We start from the raw sequence: 17,929 nt of genomic DNA, 5'->3' as shown, positions 1-17,929 counted from the left end.
ACACACATGTATTCACATGTATTCGCGCCATGTATTCGCGCCATGTATTCATGAATGCAGGAGCAAAAAATGCCTAAAATCAAGGCAGTCCAGCTGTACGAGCATGTATTCACATATATTCGCGCTGCTGTATTGCAGTAAAAAGCGCCTAAAATCAAGGCAATCCAGCTGTATGTGCATGTATTCACATGTATGCGCATGTATTCACATGTATACAGTAACGACAATCACTTTAAAAATAGCTACGTCCAACTATCTAAGAGAGGAAAAACAGACATAGCGTATTTCATGCCTCAATGGTAGTATATACCATAAATACTTATTTTGCTATAAAATATAAAAGGTAGCTATAAAAAATAATATTTTAAAATAACTTTGATTTGTAATAAATAGGGTGTACACCTTTTCTATAGAAGGTAAAATTTCCATTTTTCAACAAAAGAAATAAATTAGCTTCAGAAAGTTGTATTCTATTTTAGTACTATCCATTAAGACAAGATCCTCGAGCTGGGTACTTTATTGGGACCACAGATCTTGCCTGTTGCAAAGCGTAGAACTCAATTTATAAAGAGTTCATTGCAGAGTCAATAGAAGGTATCGTTCTCGTTTACACGGACACTAATTAATGTCTATTGGAACGAAACATTCTAAGGTTAAAACGAAGACGTGGATCATTCAGACCAACCAAATAAACAAAATTGGTAATATTTCCAAAAACATTTTGTACTTGAAGTGCTCGGGGAAGGTTGAGTAGTGACCGCAGTGATAAGAGCTCCTCCTTTACATTCTATAGGTGTAAAATCCTTCACAAAATCCTTCATTTCTTATTCCTATCAGGGACCTCCACCCCTACCTACCCCGAAAATAATAACAATAATAAGAAGAGGGATGTCGCTGTTGTAATCTCTGAGGTGATTGCTGTGCGTTTCTTCTAAGGATCATAACAGAAGACCATTCTCTCATTCCCGGCCCCTGCACCCTGTAATATGGGGTAGAAAGCAAAGTGGAGTGGATGGAACTCAAATTATGAAGTTCAACATATAAATTTTCCTTATCCGTCCTCAAGGATCTCTTTGTGCACGTGCATGCATGAGCTGCTGCAATACTTGTAATTATATCTGTGAAAGGGAACCTTGCCAGCCAATGACCCGTAACAGCAAGAACATAGAATGTCACTTACTGAGCCAGTGCCTTGAGCTTTGAGTGCTGCCGCAGCAGCTAATCTTCTCTCAGCTGCAGCTGCTCTTTTTTCCCTTTCAGCATCTTGAGCTCTCCTTAATTCCTCCTGATTGGCAAAACAAAGAAAACATATCAGAGATCAGCACTTCCAAGACCAATTCCCATTCGAGCAGTTATAAGCGCATAACAAGAATACGGCAGAAATATGTTCTATGACCTCTTTTGATATTTTTGCTGAAAGACTAGAATGAGAATATCCTTTAAGAGCTGAAGCAGCAAGCATTCCTCTCCCAGATTCAGATGGAGCAGTTTGGACTTGAGCAGCCTCAGCCTGCAAAACTAATGTCAGAATGATGCGAGATAGAGAGAGATAATAGGAGAATAAACAAATTAGCCCGTGTGTGGGTGCTTAAGAGGCAAATGAGACTTCTAGGCTGCTTACAGTTACTCTTTTTTTCCTCATCAGAGGGAGAGCAAACAAGAAGGGAAAGACACATTTGATGAACGTAGAAGAGAAAATTTCTTGACAACCAAAAAGAACAACTCTAGAACTTTGCTTCTTAATTCATGCCATGCAATCCGACTAAAGCAAGAAGATGAACCAACAATTATTCTCCTATTGCTCGGATTCATAAACTACTAGGAAAATAAAATATACATCACCTGAGCCTTTTTTTGCTTTGCTTTCCGCAATTTCTTCAACTCCTTTGCCCTAGCTTTCTTCTTAGCGTCTTTCTCTGCCTGGGGAGAGAGAAATACAATTGTACATATTAGATAGGCACAATGCAGCATAAAACATATTTTCACTGATTGGCTTATTCAAAAACAGATTGATTGCAAAACAGTGTCATTAGGAACAATCAAGTACACTTAAATTCATCTATATTTGCAATGTGCCTAATACAGTACTTTTTAAATGATGGAGAAGCTCATAACATTTTCCAACTTCCTTGACATATTAAGAAGAGAAAGTGACCAATATTATAGAGCGTTCAAATAAAGTGTATTAATCCGTTTTTGATACACGCCTAATGACACTGTTTTACACTTCCTAAATGAGAGCAACAGTCTTACAATCTTCACAAACATTTCTGAAAGAGATAATAATCGCTTGAACTTTCTAATTCAAATCCCCCAAGCCTGACTCAGAGATCGGAAAACATCAGATAGAGCATCTGCAGAAGCAACAAAAGTAATAACGACGACGTCTAAATCCATTTCCTATATATAGTCCTATGTCCTAAATATAGGATCCTCTTCAAGAATATTATGTTAACATCCTTAAATATAGGAACCTCGGCAGAAAATTACACTGGCGATTTGTCACCCCCTAAAATAATGAAGAAGTTACCTGTTTAGCAGCTTGTGCTTCCTCCATTTCTTTAGTCAATGCGCTAGGCACCTTAGCAGCATGCCAATCCCACTTGTCAACATTTGATGCCATGAAGCGCCTAAATGTGTTTCTCACTTCTTTTTCAGTTGCAAGCACATACGGAGTTCTCCCTCTCTCGTCTTTGAGGCAAGGATCCATACCCTGTTCTAGAAGTTCCAAAACCTTTTCAGAGTCCCCACACTTTGCTGCTTCATGTAAAGGAGTGGACGTACCAATTGTGTCATTATCACTATCACTGTCACTTGATATGATCGCATCGCGAGATGGCGTAACACTACAACATGCTTTGGTAATTTCCCTAGTCTCCAAATTTTCCTTCAAAACCTCCATGGACTCATTAGACTTGCAGCTCGGACCACTTGCACTTAATAGTGACGCATCTTCACAGTCAGGTGCAATTCGCTCATTTACTTCAAAGGATACTTGAGTCAACAAGCCATATATTCGTCGAGCTTCCTTGTAGGTAGGTCTTCGGACAGTCAAAGGAATATTTCTAATAACATTAGGCTGACAGACAAAATATGGTCCATCTCCATCAAAAAACAGTTGGCGGTTGTCAGAGGGAGCATATATGAAGATACAGGACGAAACAGCAAAGTAAGGCTTCCATGATGTGAGCAAATCTTGGATTTCCTGGTTATCAAACAGCAAAATTATCATCACAAAATATGATGTTAACCCAGCTAAAAATAATTCAGCTTTCCTACTCCATAGTGCCTCTGCTCTATGTTCAATATGACAGCCAAATAATCCCCCTCCTTTTGTTTCTTTTTCAAATCAGAGAGAGAGCCACTTCAAGTAGTAAAATCAATAAGGCAGAAGCACTCGAGCCCTCTAAACGCTCCCGCTTTAAAGGAAACCAAGATGAACTTCTTATCATGAGACGATGTGTCAGAAATGAAAGTTTGAAGTATCACTCAAGAAAATACCCAGTAGAAATAATCAGAAACATATAAATAAACTAAATATAAAAAATTAAAAAGAAACAAATGCATAGAAAGCAGAAATCATAGCATGGATAATACAACAACTTTATTAACGGCCAATTTAACCGAGTGTTATTTGAAAAGCTCAACCCATTGCCACCAGAAGAAAAGAGAAAAGGAGGAAAAAAGGAATAAATTTCATGATTAACATTTAAAAAGGCATGATAATATGTTGGCAAACCTGCTTGGAAGGGAATGCTTTTGTTACTATTAAAAAATAAGCAAAATTTGGCAAGTCACACTGAGTAGGGCACAGATCATACTGCAACAGAATCTCTCTTATGTAAACATCAATCCCTTTACCTTTTTAAGAGCAAGTTCATTATGCCGACGAATTGATGCTCCAGCAGAGTGCGCAATCTTGCCACTTGCATCTTTTGATGACTGTTTCTTTCCAGCCTTAGCTCGTATAACATACCTAAAAGAAAGGTAAAGTAGTATAAGTTAGCCACATTCTCTCAGAAGGGATGCAGGAATAGTAGCTAAGACATTACCATTTAAAAAGCAGAGTAAGCTCCAGATCAAGAACAATAGACAATGTATTTTTGCCTAGAATAAAAGCAGTATGTGATAGTGGCTACTCTCAAGCCTCAAGGGAGCACGGAAAAACAAAAACAAAAGAACCTGACTCTTAAAGCCAAGGTAGAAAACGACGACAGCAGCACTGAAATACGTAACAAGACAAGTTAGGAATGCAGCCAAGAGAATAGACACTAGTTCCAAGAGTCAACAAATCTTAAATCTCGAAATTCTAAAGGAAAGCAAAGAGGACCTTTAAAATAGGACTCCTTGCTGTAAGAGAGAGATTTGCCACATGCAAGCAAAGAGACCAACTATATAGAGAACCAAACGAGGGAACTGACTCAGTCTGCTGCTGTGAATAGAATGCTGTAAAAATCTTTTTAATAAAAAAAACAGAAGTTTAACAAGGATATGCTAAAGATTTATTAATAATTAAGAAATAACAGTAAGTACATGTGGGGAGGAGAAAATAGACATGAACCATGACCTTCTTGAAAGAAAAAATAATAAGGAAGTTCTATCCACAATCTGATACTTTTTGACTAAAGAAATAGGGCAAGGATAGACAGATACAACACTCATATCCCATTTAGTTACATTCATTCTCATTGTGGAGGATGCTAGAAGTTATGGTTTGTAATTTGTCTTTCTACCTGTAAATTTAAGCAACTTCGTGAAGCTCGTATTTGGCGCATGGTTATACAAACATGTTTTGTTTGTTTAATTTTTTTGCTCCAAAAGATTTTTAAATTGCAGACAATATTTGATTATTGTTGTTTATTGTTATTGCTTTTACATCTATTTTCTATTTCTTATGATGTTGTTACTAATTTTTTTTATCTTCTATTGTTGTTACTGATCTATTGTCTATTGTCTATTATTTATTTTTCTTCTTCTCGAGCCGTCTTTCGGAAACAACCTCTCTACCCCTCCGGCGATAGGGGTAAGGTCTGCGTACACTCTACCCTCCCCAGACCCCGCTTGTGGGATTTTACTGGGTTGTTGTTGTTGTTGTTGTATTTGATTATTTCTTTACCGTAGGAATCCAGAGGATACACATTTTTTGCGAAGTAGTCAACAGAATTAGGCGTCCAATAACTGCAGAGCGTGGACTCTTTATTGATGCACTATGCAGGGATCAAATGGTTAAACAGAAACTATACCAGAGATCGATTTGAAATTTTCTCATCTACTATTAAATTATCAACAGATTCTCACAAGATATAAGAAAAACTTGATTAGCGTAGTAGGGACAAAGTTCATTGCAACAAAAAGAAAAGTTCGTTTCAATATCTTGTAAAAGATATTCTTCGAACTAGCTGTTTTGGCACGAAAATAATTGTATAAAAGAAGCATGCCACTTTTTAATACAACAAAAACTCTAACCTGTGGAATGTCTTATGTGCCACAACTGCAGTACCATCAAAAACACAGCCTGCAAAATGCCCACCTCTTGCAAGCAACATGATCCTCAAACGGGTATTATCCCTTGGTTCATGAATCAGATATTTCAACTTCTCAGTCACTTCACTTTCTGTCAAGTGAATCTTATTCCTGATATCATCTGCAGCAAGCGTCTTCTTGTTCTCAAACAAAATGTTCTCTGACTCATTCAGGAGTAAACACTTCCACATTGAAAGGATCTCCCCATCATACAATTTTAAAAATATTTTATTCTTAATATCTCCAACTATTCTTCGCTGCAGATCATTTGACCGACCAGATTCTTTGTCATCATCTTCATCATCTGATCCAGATATACTTGATAAATCATAATCCTTACATAGGGAATCAGATTTCATCTCATCAAAGTCTTCCTCCTTTATAGTGTCTCTCCCAGCAATGCTTAGCTTTATCTGATATCAGTACTGACAAGAAATTACTACAACGAAAATACGAACAACCACTTTAATGGTATCAGCACCTTCAGGAACAAAGATATTGACAAAAAGCTGGAAATGATATTTTCCTTTTTGTAGCACCGGAGAAGAGGGAGAGGGGATGCAGATTGGAAGCTTTAGAGGCAGATTAACCAAGTGACAATTCAGAAAGAAAAGCTAATTTGAAGTGCTTCTAGTGCAATGATGAATAGCCCTTGCTTGTAAAGTTCTAGCACAGCCATCTGTTTCAATTGCCACTCTGGTCATGTGGAACGAATGATTTTATTTTGTAAACCTTTATAAGAAAGGTCATATCGAAGAATCTGAAGCTGTTTTCTAGAGTGATTTCAGATATCAAAGTCATGCAACATTCACCTTATTGTATTAGATGAAGTATTAATAGATAAAACATTCTGTCGACTTACTTCATAAAATAAATGTATTCTTTTGCTGAACATATTGAAACCAATTCCCATAACCCCAGCTCCTAAATTCTACTAGTGATACATCAGAAGCCTAGATTATCTCATTTCAAAAGTTAAAAGGTACAACTATTAGGATATTGTCTAAAAGTTGCTAGTTCCAAAGGGATACTCAATTAACTAAACCAAAATACCGTAAAAAGAGTTCTGTTACAAGATCATTATCTTGTGCTTTCTTGAGGGTAAGCATTTAGTTTTTGAGAGTACATCTCTAAAAGTTCCCTCTTTATATATCACTTATTACTGTCTTTGGTAATCAGAAAAGAATATAAAAATTAATTTGAGGATAAAAGGAAAAGATTAAGTATCAACTACTAGCAATAAGTTGTGCCTAACCAAAAAACAAAAAGAATACTTCAGATTCGATTATAAATATAAAATCAATATCTGTATCAGTCCTATAGGTCGCAAGGTGCTAATTCACAGCAATGCTCAACTTCAAGAATAAGGCACGAAAAAAGCAATCAATTAAACTTCTTATTTTAAGTTTGTCAATTACAAAATCCTCACACTTCACCTTACAAGAAACCTCACACCTAATTAGCGTTATCCTATGAAGACAGATTAAAATATCAATCAACTATGCCTCAGTTCCATATCAGTTGAGATCAGCTCAAATAGTCCTATATATCCATTCCGCTCTATACAGGCCCATTTCAATCCAGCATGATAATATATAAAATTTATGAATAAACATAATTTCAATAAAAGAGAGACGAAAGAAAACTAGTACGTTTAGTCGATGAATATCGGATTTGAAGTGAGAACGCTGGTCATGGAGAGACTCAAACACCGCTTTACAAGTATTGCAGGACCACCTCTGTTTCGCGTTATTCCTATTATTACTCGAACTCTCCGTGTTCTGCGCATCCTTTTTGGATTCGTCATCAATGGATACGTCGTCTAGGGTTTTGACTGAGAGACTTTCGAGTGGTTCGACTAGGTAGAGTGGAGACGCTGATGGAGATTCGAGGAGGCGGCATGAATCAAAGAAGTTCGGCGGTAGTTCGAAGATTGAACGGTGCCGTTTTACGTCGGAGATTGGTTGCCTGAATTGAGCGCGGCGATGCTGGGCGGCGGCGGCGGAATTAGGAGTCTCCGTCGACATTGTGGCAACGTTGATTAATCCACACAGGCAGTAATAGTGGTTCAGTGTCTGAATATAGGGGTTAATTTAAAAATAAGGAAAAAAAAGAGAGAAAAATATCGGGGGTAATAGCACCGGAGCACAATTTATAGTCTGTTTGGCCAAGGTTTTTTTTTGTTGCCAAAAGTGTATTTTTTCGGCCAAAAGTATTTTTGGGTAAAAATTGAGGTATTTGGCCAAGCTTTTGGAAGAAAAAAAAAGTGCTTTTGAGGAGAAACAGAAGCAATTTTAGAGAAGCAGAAAAAAAGTAACTTCTCTCCAAAAGCACAAAAGCAATTTTCTGAGAAGTACTTTTGAAAAAAATACACTTAGAAGCAGTTTTCAAAAGCTTGGCCAAATACTAATTACTGCTCAAAAGTGTTTTTCTAATTAATTAGCCAAACACAAATTATTTCTCAAAATAAGCAGATTTTAAAAGCCTGGCCAAACGGGCTGTTAGACTAGTACAGATACACCTCTTTGACTTTGAGAGTTAAAACAGGTTTCTATTAACCCCTTGGAATTTATCATCCCCTGAATGGTGAAGTGTTTGCTTAAAATTAAGTCGTTGGATATTGTAGAACAATTTTATTAATTCAATATTTGCGAGTATCTGGATGTGGTTTTTAGAGATCTTTTTATTTTAAAAATCATTATTAAAACCACACTTCATAGACTCATAGTTCATATGGGATAAAATTCGTAGAAATTGCACGGGGCGTCTTATTTGGTCGCCCCCATTTAACTTATACCTATTTTTTTAAAACTTTTTACTTGTATTCATTTTTTAAAAAACTTCAGCTTTCTTTCTCCGTTGCGTTGCTTACCTCTTCCTTTGTCCTTGCTGCTGCTTTCTCCACTGCGTTGCTTACTTTCTCCTTTACAGAATGCATCTTCTTCTTTCTTCTTTGCCTTGCGTAGAATACTACAGTTGTTGATAATGTAGTATCTTCTTTGCCTTGCGTAGAATACTACAGTTGTTGATAATGTAGTAAATTGAAGGTTCTGTAGTTTGTGGGGAAATAATTAGTAGTAATTAAATAGAACTATAGCTGAAGTTGTGTGAAAAGAGTGTTATTTGGGGTAGTAAACATACAATGAACTAAATAACTTCAGCTCTATAGCTGAAGACTTCCGGTTACAAAGACAAAAACTTCAGCTCTAGAGCTGAAGTTTTTATTTTATAACTGGCAAACTTCAGCTCTAGAGCTGAAGTTTCCCGATTACTAAACAAAAACTTATAAATAACTAAAACTTCAGCTCTAGAGCTGAACTTCAGGCCCGGCTACTAAAATGCTGAAGTTTTGTGTAAATTGCCTTTGACTACTTCAGCCCGCATGCTGAAGTTATGTGAAAAAGCGGGTACGCTTGCAATTTTTTTTGCAAAGCGGGCACAGGTTAAAATGTGGAACAAAAGCGGGTACAGATGCANATACACCGTACTCGATCATTTAGCAATTAGCTATTAATAACACTCTAATCCTATTCCTTCAAGCCAAAGTTAGATCAAGCACTTACCTCGCTTTGCAACCAAATTCAAGATTCCAATAAACCTTCGCCTTGAAAATTCGTGTTCGAAGGCTTCAAATCTAGTCACAAATAATTTAATATACTCAATACAAATAGTAGAAATTAATTCCATATGAATTTACTAATTTTTCGGATTTAACTCCGAAATTTAACTCAAAAATTGCCCGTGGGGCCCACTCCTCGAAATCATATGAAACTGACAAAATATGATAACCCATTCCGATACGAGTTCAACCATACAAAAATTATCGAATTCCGACATCGGATTGGCTTTCAAATCTTAAATTTTCATTTTTGGAAGATCTGGTAAAAATCTGATTTTTCTTCCATAAATTCATGGATTCATGATGTAAATGAGTATGGAATCATGATCTATAAAGGATTTATGATAAATAACACTTACCTCATTCAAATTTGTGAAAACCCCTCTGAAAATCGCCCAAACCGAGCTCCCCCAACTCTATTTTTGTCAAAAATGGCCAAAACCCCCGTTTTATAGCATTTTACGATTCGGGCGCCACAGGTGGCGCCGGGCGCTGCCTGTGGCGCTGGTTCCAGTACCCAAAAATAATCCCGGCGCCATGGATGGCGCCCCGCGCTACCCTGGGCGCTGGCGATGGGAAATTATTTTTTCCCCGACACAAAAATGGGCATAACTCTCTCATACGATGTCCGAATTGGACGATTCTTTTTGCTATGGCTGCGAAATTTTGATACGGATCTAATGCTTCAATCCAAACTGAATTTGGAGTTCATTTGCTTAATATGATACCACTTATTCTTGAAGAAACGACATCGAAACATTCTTGAAATGCCCAAGTTAAACTCCATCAACCATCCAAAATCCACTCGAGGTCCTCGGGACTTCAACCAAATATATCAACAAGTCTTAAAACATCATATGGACTTACCTAGGGTTTCAAATCATTCCTAAAAATGTTGAAACGTCAATTCACACCTCGATTCGGACTTATGAGTTTCAAACTTTTCAATTTACAAAACTTGCGCCAAAACATATCAAATGGATCCGGAATGATTCAAATTTGGCACACAAGTCATAAATGACATAATGGAGCTATTTAAAATTTTAATCCATTTTTTTTCACATAAAAACGTTCTAAAAAATTATACGGACTGCACATGCAAATCGAGGTGAGAAAAAAAAGTGGAGGTTTCTAGGCCTCGGAATACTGAATTTGTTTCTAAAACAAGTAATGACTTTTTGGGTCATCACAAGTATGACCTACCTAGATGCAGTAAAATCATGCGGATAGATAACTGGGTCTATGAAACAAGATATAGCAATATTCGTAAGTTCAACAAAGTACCAAGCAAAGAACTTCAGTATACCTATAAATGCCTAGAGGGACATATCGCAGGCTCTGTATATGTTTACAAAATGAGGCCTAGAGAGTGGATAAAAACTGGAGGAAAAAGTTGGAGGGAAGAGTCGCATAGGCACTCATACAAAAAAAAAGGTGGTACAGGCTGCATGACAGAAGGTAGCAATAGTTACGAGATTGAAAGGATTCTGACCAGAAGTCATGGTGTGAGAAAGAGACCTAAAGGGGCAGAATGCCTTGGCCTTTGGATTTATTCACAGAACAGTTGCCTAGATGGCAATGACGATATTAAAATCATCTGTAAGAGCTATCAATGCACCAGTCAACATTCGAGGACGAATGTTCCAAACGGGGGAATGAAGTTATACCCCATATTTTCGTACGTGAAAGTACGCCATAAGTAAATTGATAAAAGCTCACAAATGAGATGTTACATCCCGCACTTTCGTACGTTAAAGTTTCGACGTAAGTTAATCATTATGCTATTTCAAACAAGTGATAAGTAAATTCGTGAAAGTGAGAGGGTAAGCGAATCGAAGAAAATAAGTTTCGTCGAAGTTTGACAACTTGGGATAAAAAACGGTCCGAGCTATAATACCCGGTATTTATGGACTAGTGTAATACAAGGTACCATATGACCATGATGGTATGATATATAAAGTGTGTTAAAAATAAGTAGTATTTTAAGTAATTTGAGACAATTCTTAATTATGTGGGTAATTGGTTAATTATTAATTTAATGTGAGATTAACCATGTAATTAAGGATTTGTGGATAATTAATAGGTGGGACAAAGCCCCCCACGTGGCAGCAAGTGGAGAAAGGTATTATGACTCTTGATTTGAGGCAACTAAATTAGGAAGACACATTTCTTTCCCACGTAAAAAGTTCTTGAAGTGCTAAGAACAAAAATCCACTCGATCATTCTATTGTATTCAAGAGCATCCTGCTTTTCTTATACACCAACTTGCCATCCTCCACAATTACTTCATAGGCTTCCCTTTCTTTTTGCAAAAAACAAAGCATGAAAAAGTTAAAAGACAACATTGGACTAGTTCCGGCCATAGCCATCAAACACGTAGAAGGAAAGTTCATATTAGTCATCCTTATAATTATCTTCAATTGGTATCAAAAACTCATTTGGAGGAGATTTGAAAATTCAACGAGACTCCATATTATATTAGCACCGGGAGTTCTTGGTTAAGCAAAATTTCATACGAAATTATACTGCGTAATAGCAACGGGATTTTGTGATTCTAAGGGAGTATGGTGCAATCCTTCTCAAGAATATCATACGGATTTTTCCCTACTTTGATCCGTTGTTGCGTGTTGTCACAATTAACGTGTGTTAGAGGGATTGTCAAGAGAATCGGTTCAGGTATGTTAAGGCTATCCCTTCTTTCTTTTTGGCATGATCCATACGATACAAACGAAATGAGCAAATGCACAACTTCCATAAATGACTATATTCATAGAAATACTAGAGGTTCCTATGTTCTTGATTCCCATATATCATATTATTCTATCATCTGTTCATGGGTCGTAGAAAATACGTAAGTTGATAAAGTTTATTTCATGATATTAATCAGAGGCATAATGGTCTTATGACGTTCCGAAAGATTTTATTAATGTACTTCTCATGCATTGCATTCATTTACATGTATATTGACCCATGACCAGATGGCGTTATATACGCGTATATATGTATGTGTGTGTGTGTGTATATATATATATATATATGTATATGTATATGTATATGTATATGGGATATGGGAAAAGGTTACGGTGTTATATACGCACCACCACCTGATCAGCTGGTATACGTTGCTGATTTTGCCTACAGTGATCGAGATGATATGATGGGATGCCCTCAGAGGCTTGATGATGTTATGAACATATGTACATATGCACGACATGATATGCATGACAATATAAGTATTTCGTGATTTACAGAGTTATCCAGACTTACAGGTTAGGTCATTTACTCTATATTTCTTCTATGTCTTTTATGTATTTATTTATGTGCCTTACATACTCGGTACATTATTCGTACTGACGCTCATTTTGCTTGTGAACGCTGCATTTCATGCCCGCAGGTCCGGATAGACAGGTCGAGAGTCCTCCAAGTAGGCTATCAGCTCAACGGTAGATGTTGGTGTGCTCCATTTGCTCCGGAGTTGCTTGTTTGGTCAGTATGATTTAGACGCGTATTGTTTGGTATGGCGGGGCCCTGTCCCGACCTTTATGTTAAGTGTGTACTATTAGAGTCTTGTAGACAGATGTCATGTATACGAATGCTTGTATGGCCTTGCCGGCCTATGTTTTGAGTTTATAAATGATCATGTTGGCTTTATAGGCCTGTATATCACATGTATAAGTTTTTATATCAGGTTGAGTCGTCCTATATTGAGTATTCCCCTATGTTTATTCTGGTTAGCCCATGACGGCCCGTTTGGCCCATTTGCCAATGAAAGTACAATAAGAAAGATATGTTATGTTGGTACTCGGTTAAGTAAGGTACCAGGTGCTCGTTGCAGCCCACAGGTTTGGGTCGTGACAAAAATGGTATCAGAGCAGTTCTGTCCTAGGGAGTCTACAAGCCGTGTCTAGTAGAGTCTATTTTATGGGTGTGTTGTGCACCACACTTATAAGCAGGAGGCTACAAGGCATTTAGGACTGTCACTCTTTCTTCTTACTCTAGATCGTGTGGTAGAGCTCAGTTGTAAGAACTCAATTTCCTAAACTCTATCTTATTCGTAATACAACGATGCCTACATTCAGAAAGACGGTCAGTAAGAGTATGGCTATGGAAGTGTTGAGTCAGAAGAACTCAATTTTTGCATCATGCTTATGATGGATAAATATGAGGTATTCAGCAGATCATGTGTATACTAAGATGTGTAAGCCTCTTGATAAGGAGCCTTAAGGCAGGAGTATCTATCCACCCCTATGGTGGAGGGCAATGAGAGATTCGGAAGATAGATACAAGTTTCAACAAGTAAGATGAAGAAGGGTACGAGACGCCCAATTAATGAAGATTGTCAGTATTTACAATTCAAGCAGAGAAATATAAGCATGTTGAATTACCTTCAATTGTAACAGAGGTATGTACAATGGGCCACACCCGTCTCAGGTATGCTCCATGGGAGCCAACAGATATAGTTAAGAGAAGGACGGGATATCAGGATCCAGTTAGGGTTAAAGTAACCCAAAATGTTGGATGGGTTGTTTGCGTTAGTTGACATTTTCGAAGGATATTGCAAATGTGCTAACAGATCTCCTTGTGAGACACCTAGATGGTGCACCCTAGAATAGTACAGCTAGATATGAGTGCTACAAAGATAGGCACTGGAAGCTTGGAAAGGATAAATATTATCGGCAACCCGAAGAGCCAGAGGATGGAGCAAAGAGGAGCTAAAAGCAAAAGAATATCTTGTTGAAGTTTTCAGAATAAAGTGATAGACAGAAATGTCAGCAGGAAATAAGAAGAAGAGAGCTAATGAAGCATTAAGAGTAAGATGTGATACATGGATGACAACGGTAGTTGAAAAAGATGACAGTATTACAGAGTCCATAGTCAAGTGAAGGAAAAGATGAGAGGTGACAGGACTTGAGACAACAAAAGAGTATAGGCCATAAAGTTATATCTTCATTTCGAGAAAATAAGTTCGTGACTCCAGCGTGACTACCGGAAAGAAAAGTTAGACCCCAAAATAATAGAAATCAGTATGGGCTAGTGAATAAGATAAACTAAACATGAATTAGAGACTGAGTGATTTGATAATAGTTGGTATCGTGAGAATTTCAGATTTCGTCCCGGTGATAGTAGAATGGATAACAGAAGAAGATTCATGAGAAATTAAGAGAATGGTCATTCAGGAAGACGCTTCCCTAAAGCAAGCAATGTGAGCAAAGTTAAGCTTAAGGGACTGTATGTGCCAGTTATACTAAGTGTCACCCTTGCGAGTAAGGAATTTTGTTATCCTTGGTACATAAGGATTGCTGCAAGGTGAATAAGGATCATCAATGATGTGAAAAGGCAACAAAGATAAAGAGGTAAAACATCTATAGATAGATTGTCATAGCTCTAAATCTTAGTACTCCCCTAAAGGGGGAATATGGAGTGATGTGGCATTAAGTCAGAACTAAGTGGTTCTGGTAACTATGGAATGGTAAAGGAAGAATGCGATATAAATGAGAAAGGGATGAGATTACACTTATTCAATTCCTACGTATATGCTACGATTCCATAACATTAAGCAAGCACGATGTCAAGGACAGGAAGTAAGTGACATTCGACATCATATGGGTTACATGGGATTCTTGTATTCGTGAGTGCCAAGATAAGCCAAGTATGCACACAACAAGGGGCAGAAAGACTAGAAAAAGTAATAGCTTACGTTTAAAGAAAGCTGAGAAGGACCAAAATGAATTATTTGACCAATGATCCAGAGTTAGTTATGTTATGAACGCACTTAAGATTTTGGAATATTATCCATGCAGCATATATGTTGACAATCATACAGCCATAGAAGACTCCGGTATAAGTTAAAAGAAAGAATTGAGTCCAGGTCATAGACAAAGGGTTGAATTATGGTATCACGGATATTCCATAGCTTCCATGAAAGGCAAAAGTAATAACTAATACCATGAGCCGCATATTGGAAGATAACTTAAGCCTACATAAAGGCTTATCAGAGGGAAGACGAAACTAAAGAGTTACATCAACTAAGTAAATCAGAAGACTGATTATTGGACCAAGAAAATTATAGACCTCGTGATTGAGAACATTGCAGGATCACTCTTAAATATCATAGGTACAAGAGAGATAGTACAGTAGCCATATTCTATAACAGCTCTACGATAAAGCCAGTTAGAAAAGTAACGGCCTCATAAGAATTCAGTATGAAGCTCCCATCGGATTGTGTATGCACCAGAGGTGCAAGTATTATAATAGAGCTTCAAGTTGTGGATGTGAATTATACTTATGTAGAAGTGAGGTCATGAAAGAGGTAGAAGATGTGATACGAGATTTTAAGGTAAGTAATGTAAAGGTGAAAAATGCACGAGATTCTCAAATGCAGAAGATTGTGAATATTCCATACTTCGGATAGAAGCCTAGAAGCGCGAGGATTCAGTATCCAGGAATGATAGAGGCGTCGTCAGTGACATATCTTGCAGCCTATGGTTTCTAGGTATCGAGAAGCCTAGTCATGGGAATAAAAGAAGAGTTAGAGACGATGTGATGTCTCGCTTGATGTTCCAGAATAACATAAGGAAATTTATGGTGCAGGCAAGTTGAAGAAAGGTTGCAAGTAGTATAAATAGATAGGTGTAGGTCACAAGCTAAAGTATGATAGAGTGACAAGGTTTTAGGAAGACAGGGGTAAGGATAAGAAAAGGCAGGTGAGAAGGTGACACAAATGGAAAAGTCCTCGAGATTAAGCCCGTGAAAACAAGAGAGCTAATGATTTATCTAAGTTATAGAAAGTTCAGAATAGCCTGAATGAACTCAAAGGTGTCTAAAGGCTAATAGCATTTAGAAGAGATGGAATGTTGCCCTCGTAGTAGAATAAGGGTGTAATTGTGATAGATAAAGGATGCCGTCTGGACCATCGATTGAGTAATGATTTGAAGAAAAAAAAAGAGAAGAAAAGAGATTTCATGGACGACAGAGGATTAGGATACCCCCATAAGGTGAATCACGTTGGGATACTGATCGGAGCCAACCCTGTACTACTATGAAGTAGCAAGAGAGGTCGAAGCAACTTTTACCCGATAAGGTCTGGATCGATTTCCACAGGGAGCTAGAAATTGGAATTGAGTTTCTATCTAAGTTAGAATTGTGTAATTGTTCCTAATTACACTTCTAAACATTTTTGGTTTTTGATTTAACTTCTAAATTTATACTACCAATATACTAAATTGAGCTACGTTAAGCTAAGAGAAGATTATTGAAGATGTTCTAATTAGTAAAAAGGCACTAGGGGAGTGACTTTCACCTAGGTGAATAATTAATGGGTTCTCGTGTCTAAGGCTAGGTTGTCATATTTGGGTATCACGATATAACCATTGCACAATTCTACTCACTCTATACCTCTCGGTAGTTCGAGTGATTTTGCCCTAATTGACTTTCTCAAGACCAATTGGGTATGATCATTTGTGCAAGCAATTGAGGTTCAAGTCGGGTATTACGATCTCTCGGTTTAACCCTTTAATTGGGGCTATTAATTCTCTTGAGTACGCCCCAATTCCTTGTTGGACTAATTCTAGAGACTTAGGCTCTCTTTCTCAAGAAGAGCCAAAATCAACAAAGCATAAACTAGTGTTTGCAACCACTAATTCAACAATAAAACTATAAATTAGTCCAAATATCAAACACCCATAGACATTCAAACCTTAAAACACAAGACCCATCAATTACCCACACTAGGGTTGAGCCACAACCCTAGCTGATGGGTCTAGCTACTCATGATAATAGAGAAAAACAAAGAAATAGATGAAGATAAACCCATAAAATTAAATTACTAATTAAAACTTGAATAATCAATGGTAAAACTATCGTAAAATTACTCCAAATGGCAAGAAAAGCCTATTCACGAGCGCATCTCTGTTCTAGAATCTAACTGATGACTTAAAAATGGGAAAAGAAACTATTTATTCTAGGCCGAAAATTTTGGACAAAATACCCCAGCGGGGCTAGTGCGGACCGCACAAAATCGAGTGCGACCGCACTAAGGCTTTCAGCTGGAATTCTTGCTCTCTGATCATGGCCACCGCGGACCGCATAAAATGCACTGCGGCCGCGGTGGCTCCTGTTGCGGTCCGCACAAAATGGAACGCGGACCGCATTGGCCATAATCCTCCAATTGTCATCTCTCTGAACCTTGGCTCTGCGGACCGTACGAAATCAAGTGCGGCTGCAATGAACCCAATGCGGACCACACAAAACTCTTTACGGTCGCATTGCTTGATGGCCTGAAAAACATAGTCTCTGAACTTCATCCTTGCGGACCGCACAGAATGGTGTGCGGCCGCACTGGCCCTATTTGACTGAGCTTGGTCTTGTCTTGGTACTTGTGCAAGTTTCACTCCTTTTTGAGCTGATTTTTGACACCTTGTCACCTTGATGATCAAACCTGCAATCAAGCACAACTTGTGAGCCTTTGGGACTATTTTGTACACATTTCTAATCAAAACTTAAGCAAGAAGGAGTGTGAAATGCATCATAATCCCTAGTTATCAACTCCCCCAAACTTAAGCTTTTGCTTGTCCTCAAGCAAACAAAATAAGACCCACCCCTTAAGATAAAATCCAAAAAAATCCGGCTGACCTAAAGTGACCTCAACTAGCATCAATTGGGACTAGCAATTGCCATCAACTCAAATGAATCATTAACAACATCCACTCTTTTAAACACCATGGATCTAGTGCGACACAAGAGCATCAAGAGTTGACTCAACACATCAAAGGAACTCTTTCTATTACT

General features: G+C 37.7%; 1 protein-coding gene across 1 annotated transcript; it reads right to left on the bottom strand.

Annotated features, from left to right (window-relative positions):
* Positions 1–584: 584 nt before the first annotated feature.
* On the bottom strand, positions 585–7,627 carry LOC109207738 (ankyrin repeat and zinc finger domain-containing protein 1). The gene is made up of 7 exons (XM_019370720.1): positions 7,176–7,627; positions 5,467–5,936; positions 3,862–3,976; positions 2,531–3,205; positions 1,843–1,920; positions 1,397–1,510; positions 585–1,285 (listed from the first exon to the last, which is right to left on the bottom strand). The coding sequence occupies exons 1-7, from the start codon at positions 7,548–7,550 to the stop codon at positions 1,052–1,054; spliced, it is 2,061 nt and encodes a 686-aa protein (XP_019226265.1). The 5' UTR covers positions 7,551–7,627; the 3' UTR covers positions 585–1,051.
* Between the last annotated feature and the right edge of the window lie 10,302 nt (positions 7,628–17,929).

The sequence above is a fragment of the Nicotiana attenuata genome, unplaced genomic scaffold (genome assembly GCF_001879085.1).
Source record: "Nicotiana attenuata strain UT unplaced genomic scaffold, NIATTr2, whole genome shotgun sequence".
NCBI classification, from domain to species: Eukaryota; Viridiplantae; Streptophyta; class Magnoliopsida; order Solanales; family Solanaceae; genus Nicotiana; species Nicotiana attenuata.
This window is presented reverse-complemented; position numbering and strand designations above follow the sequence as displayed.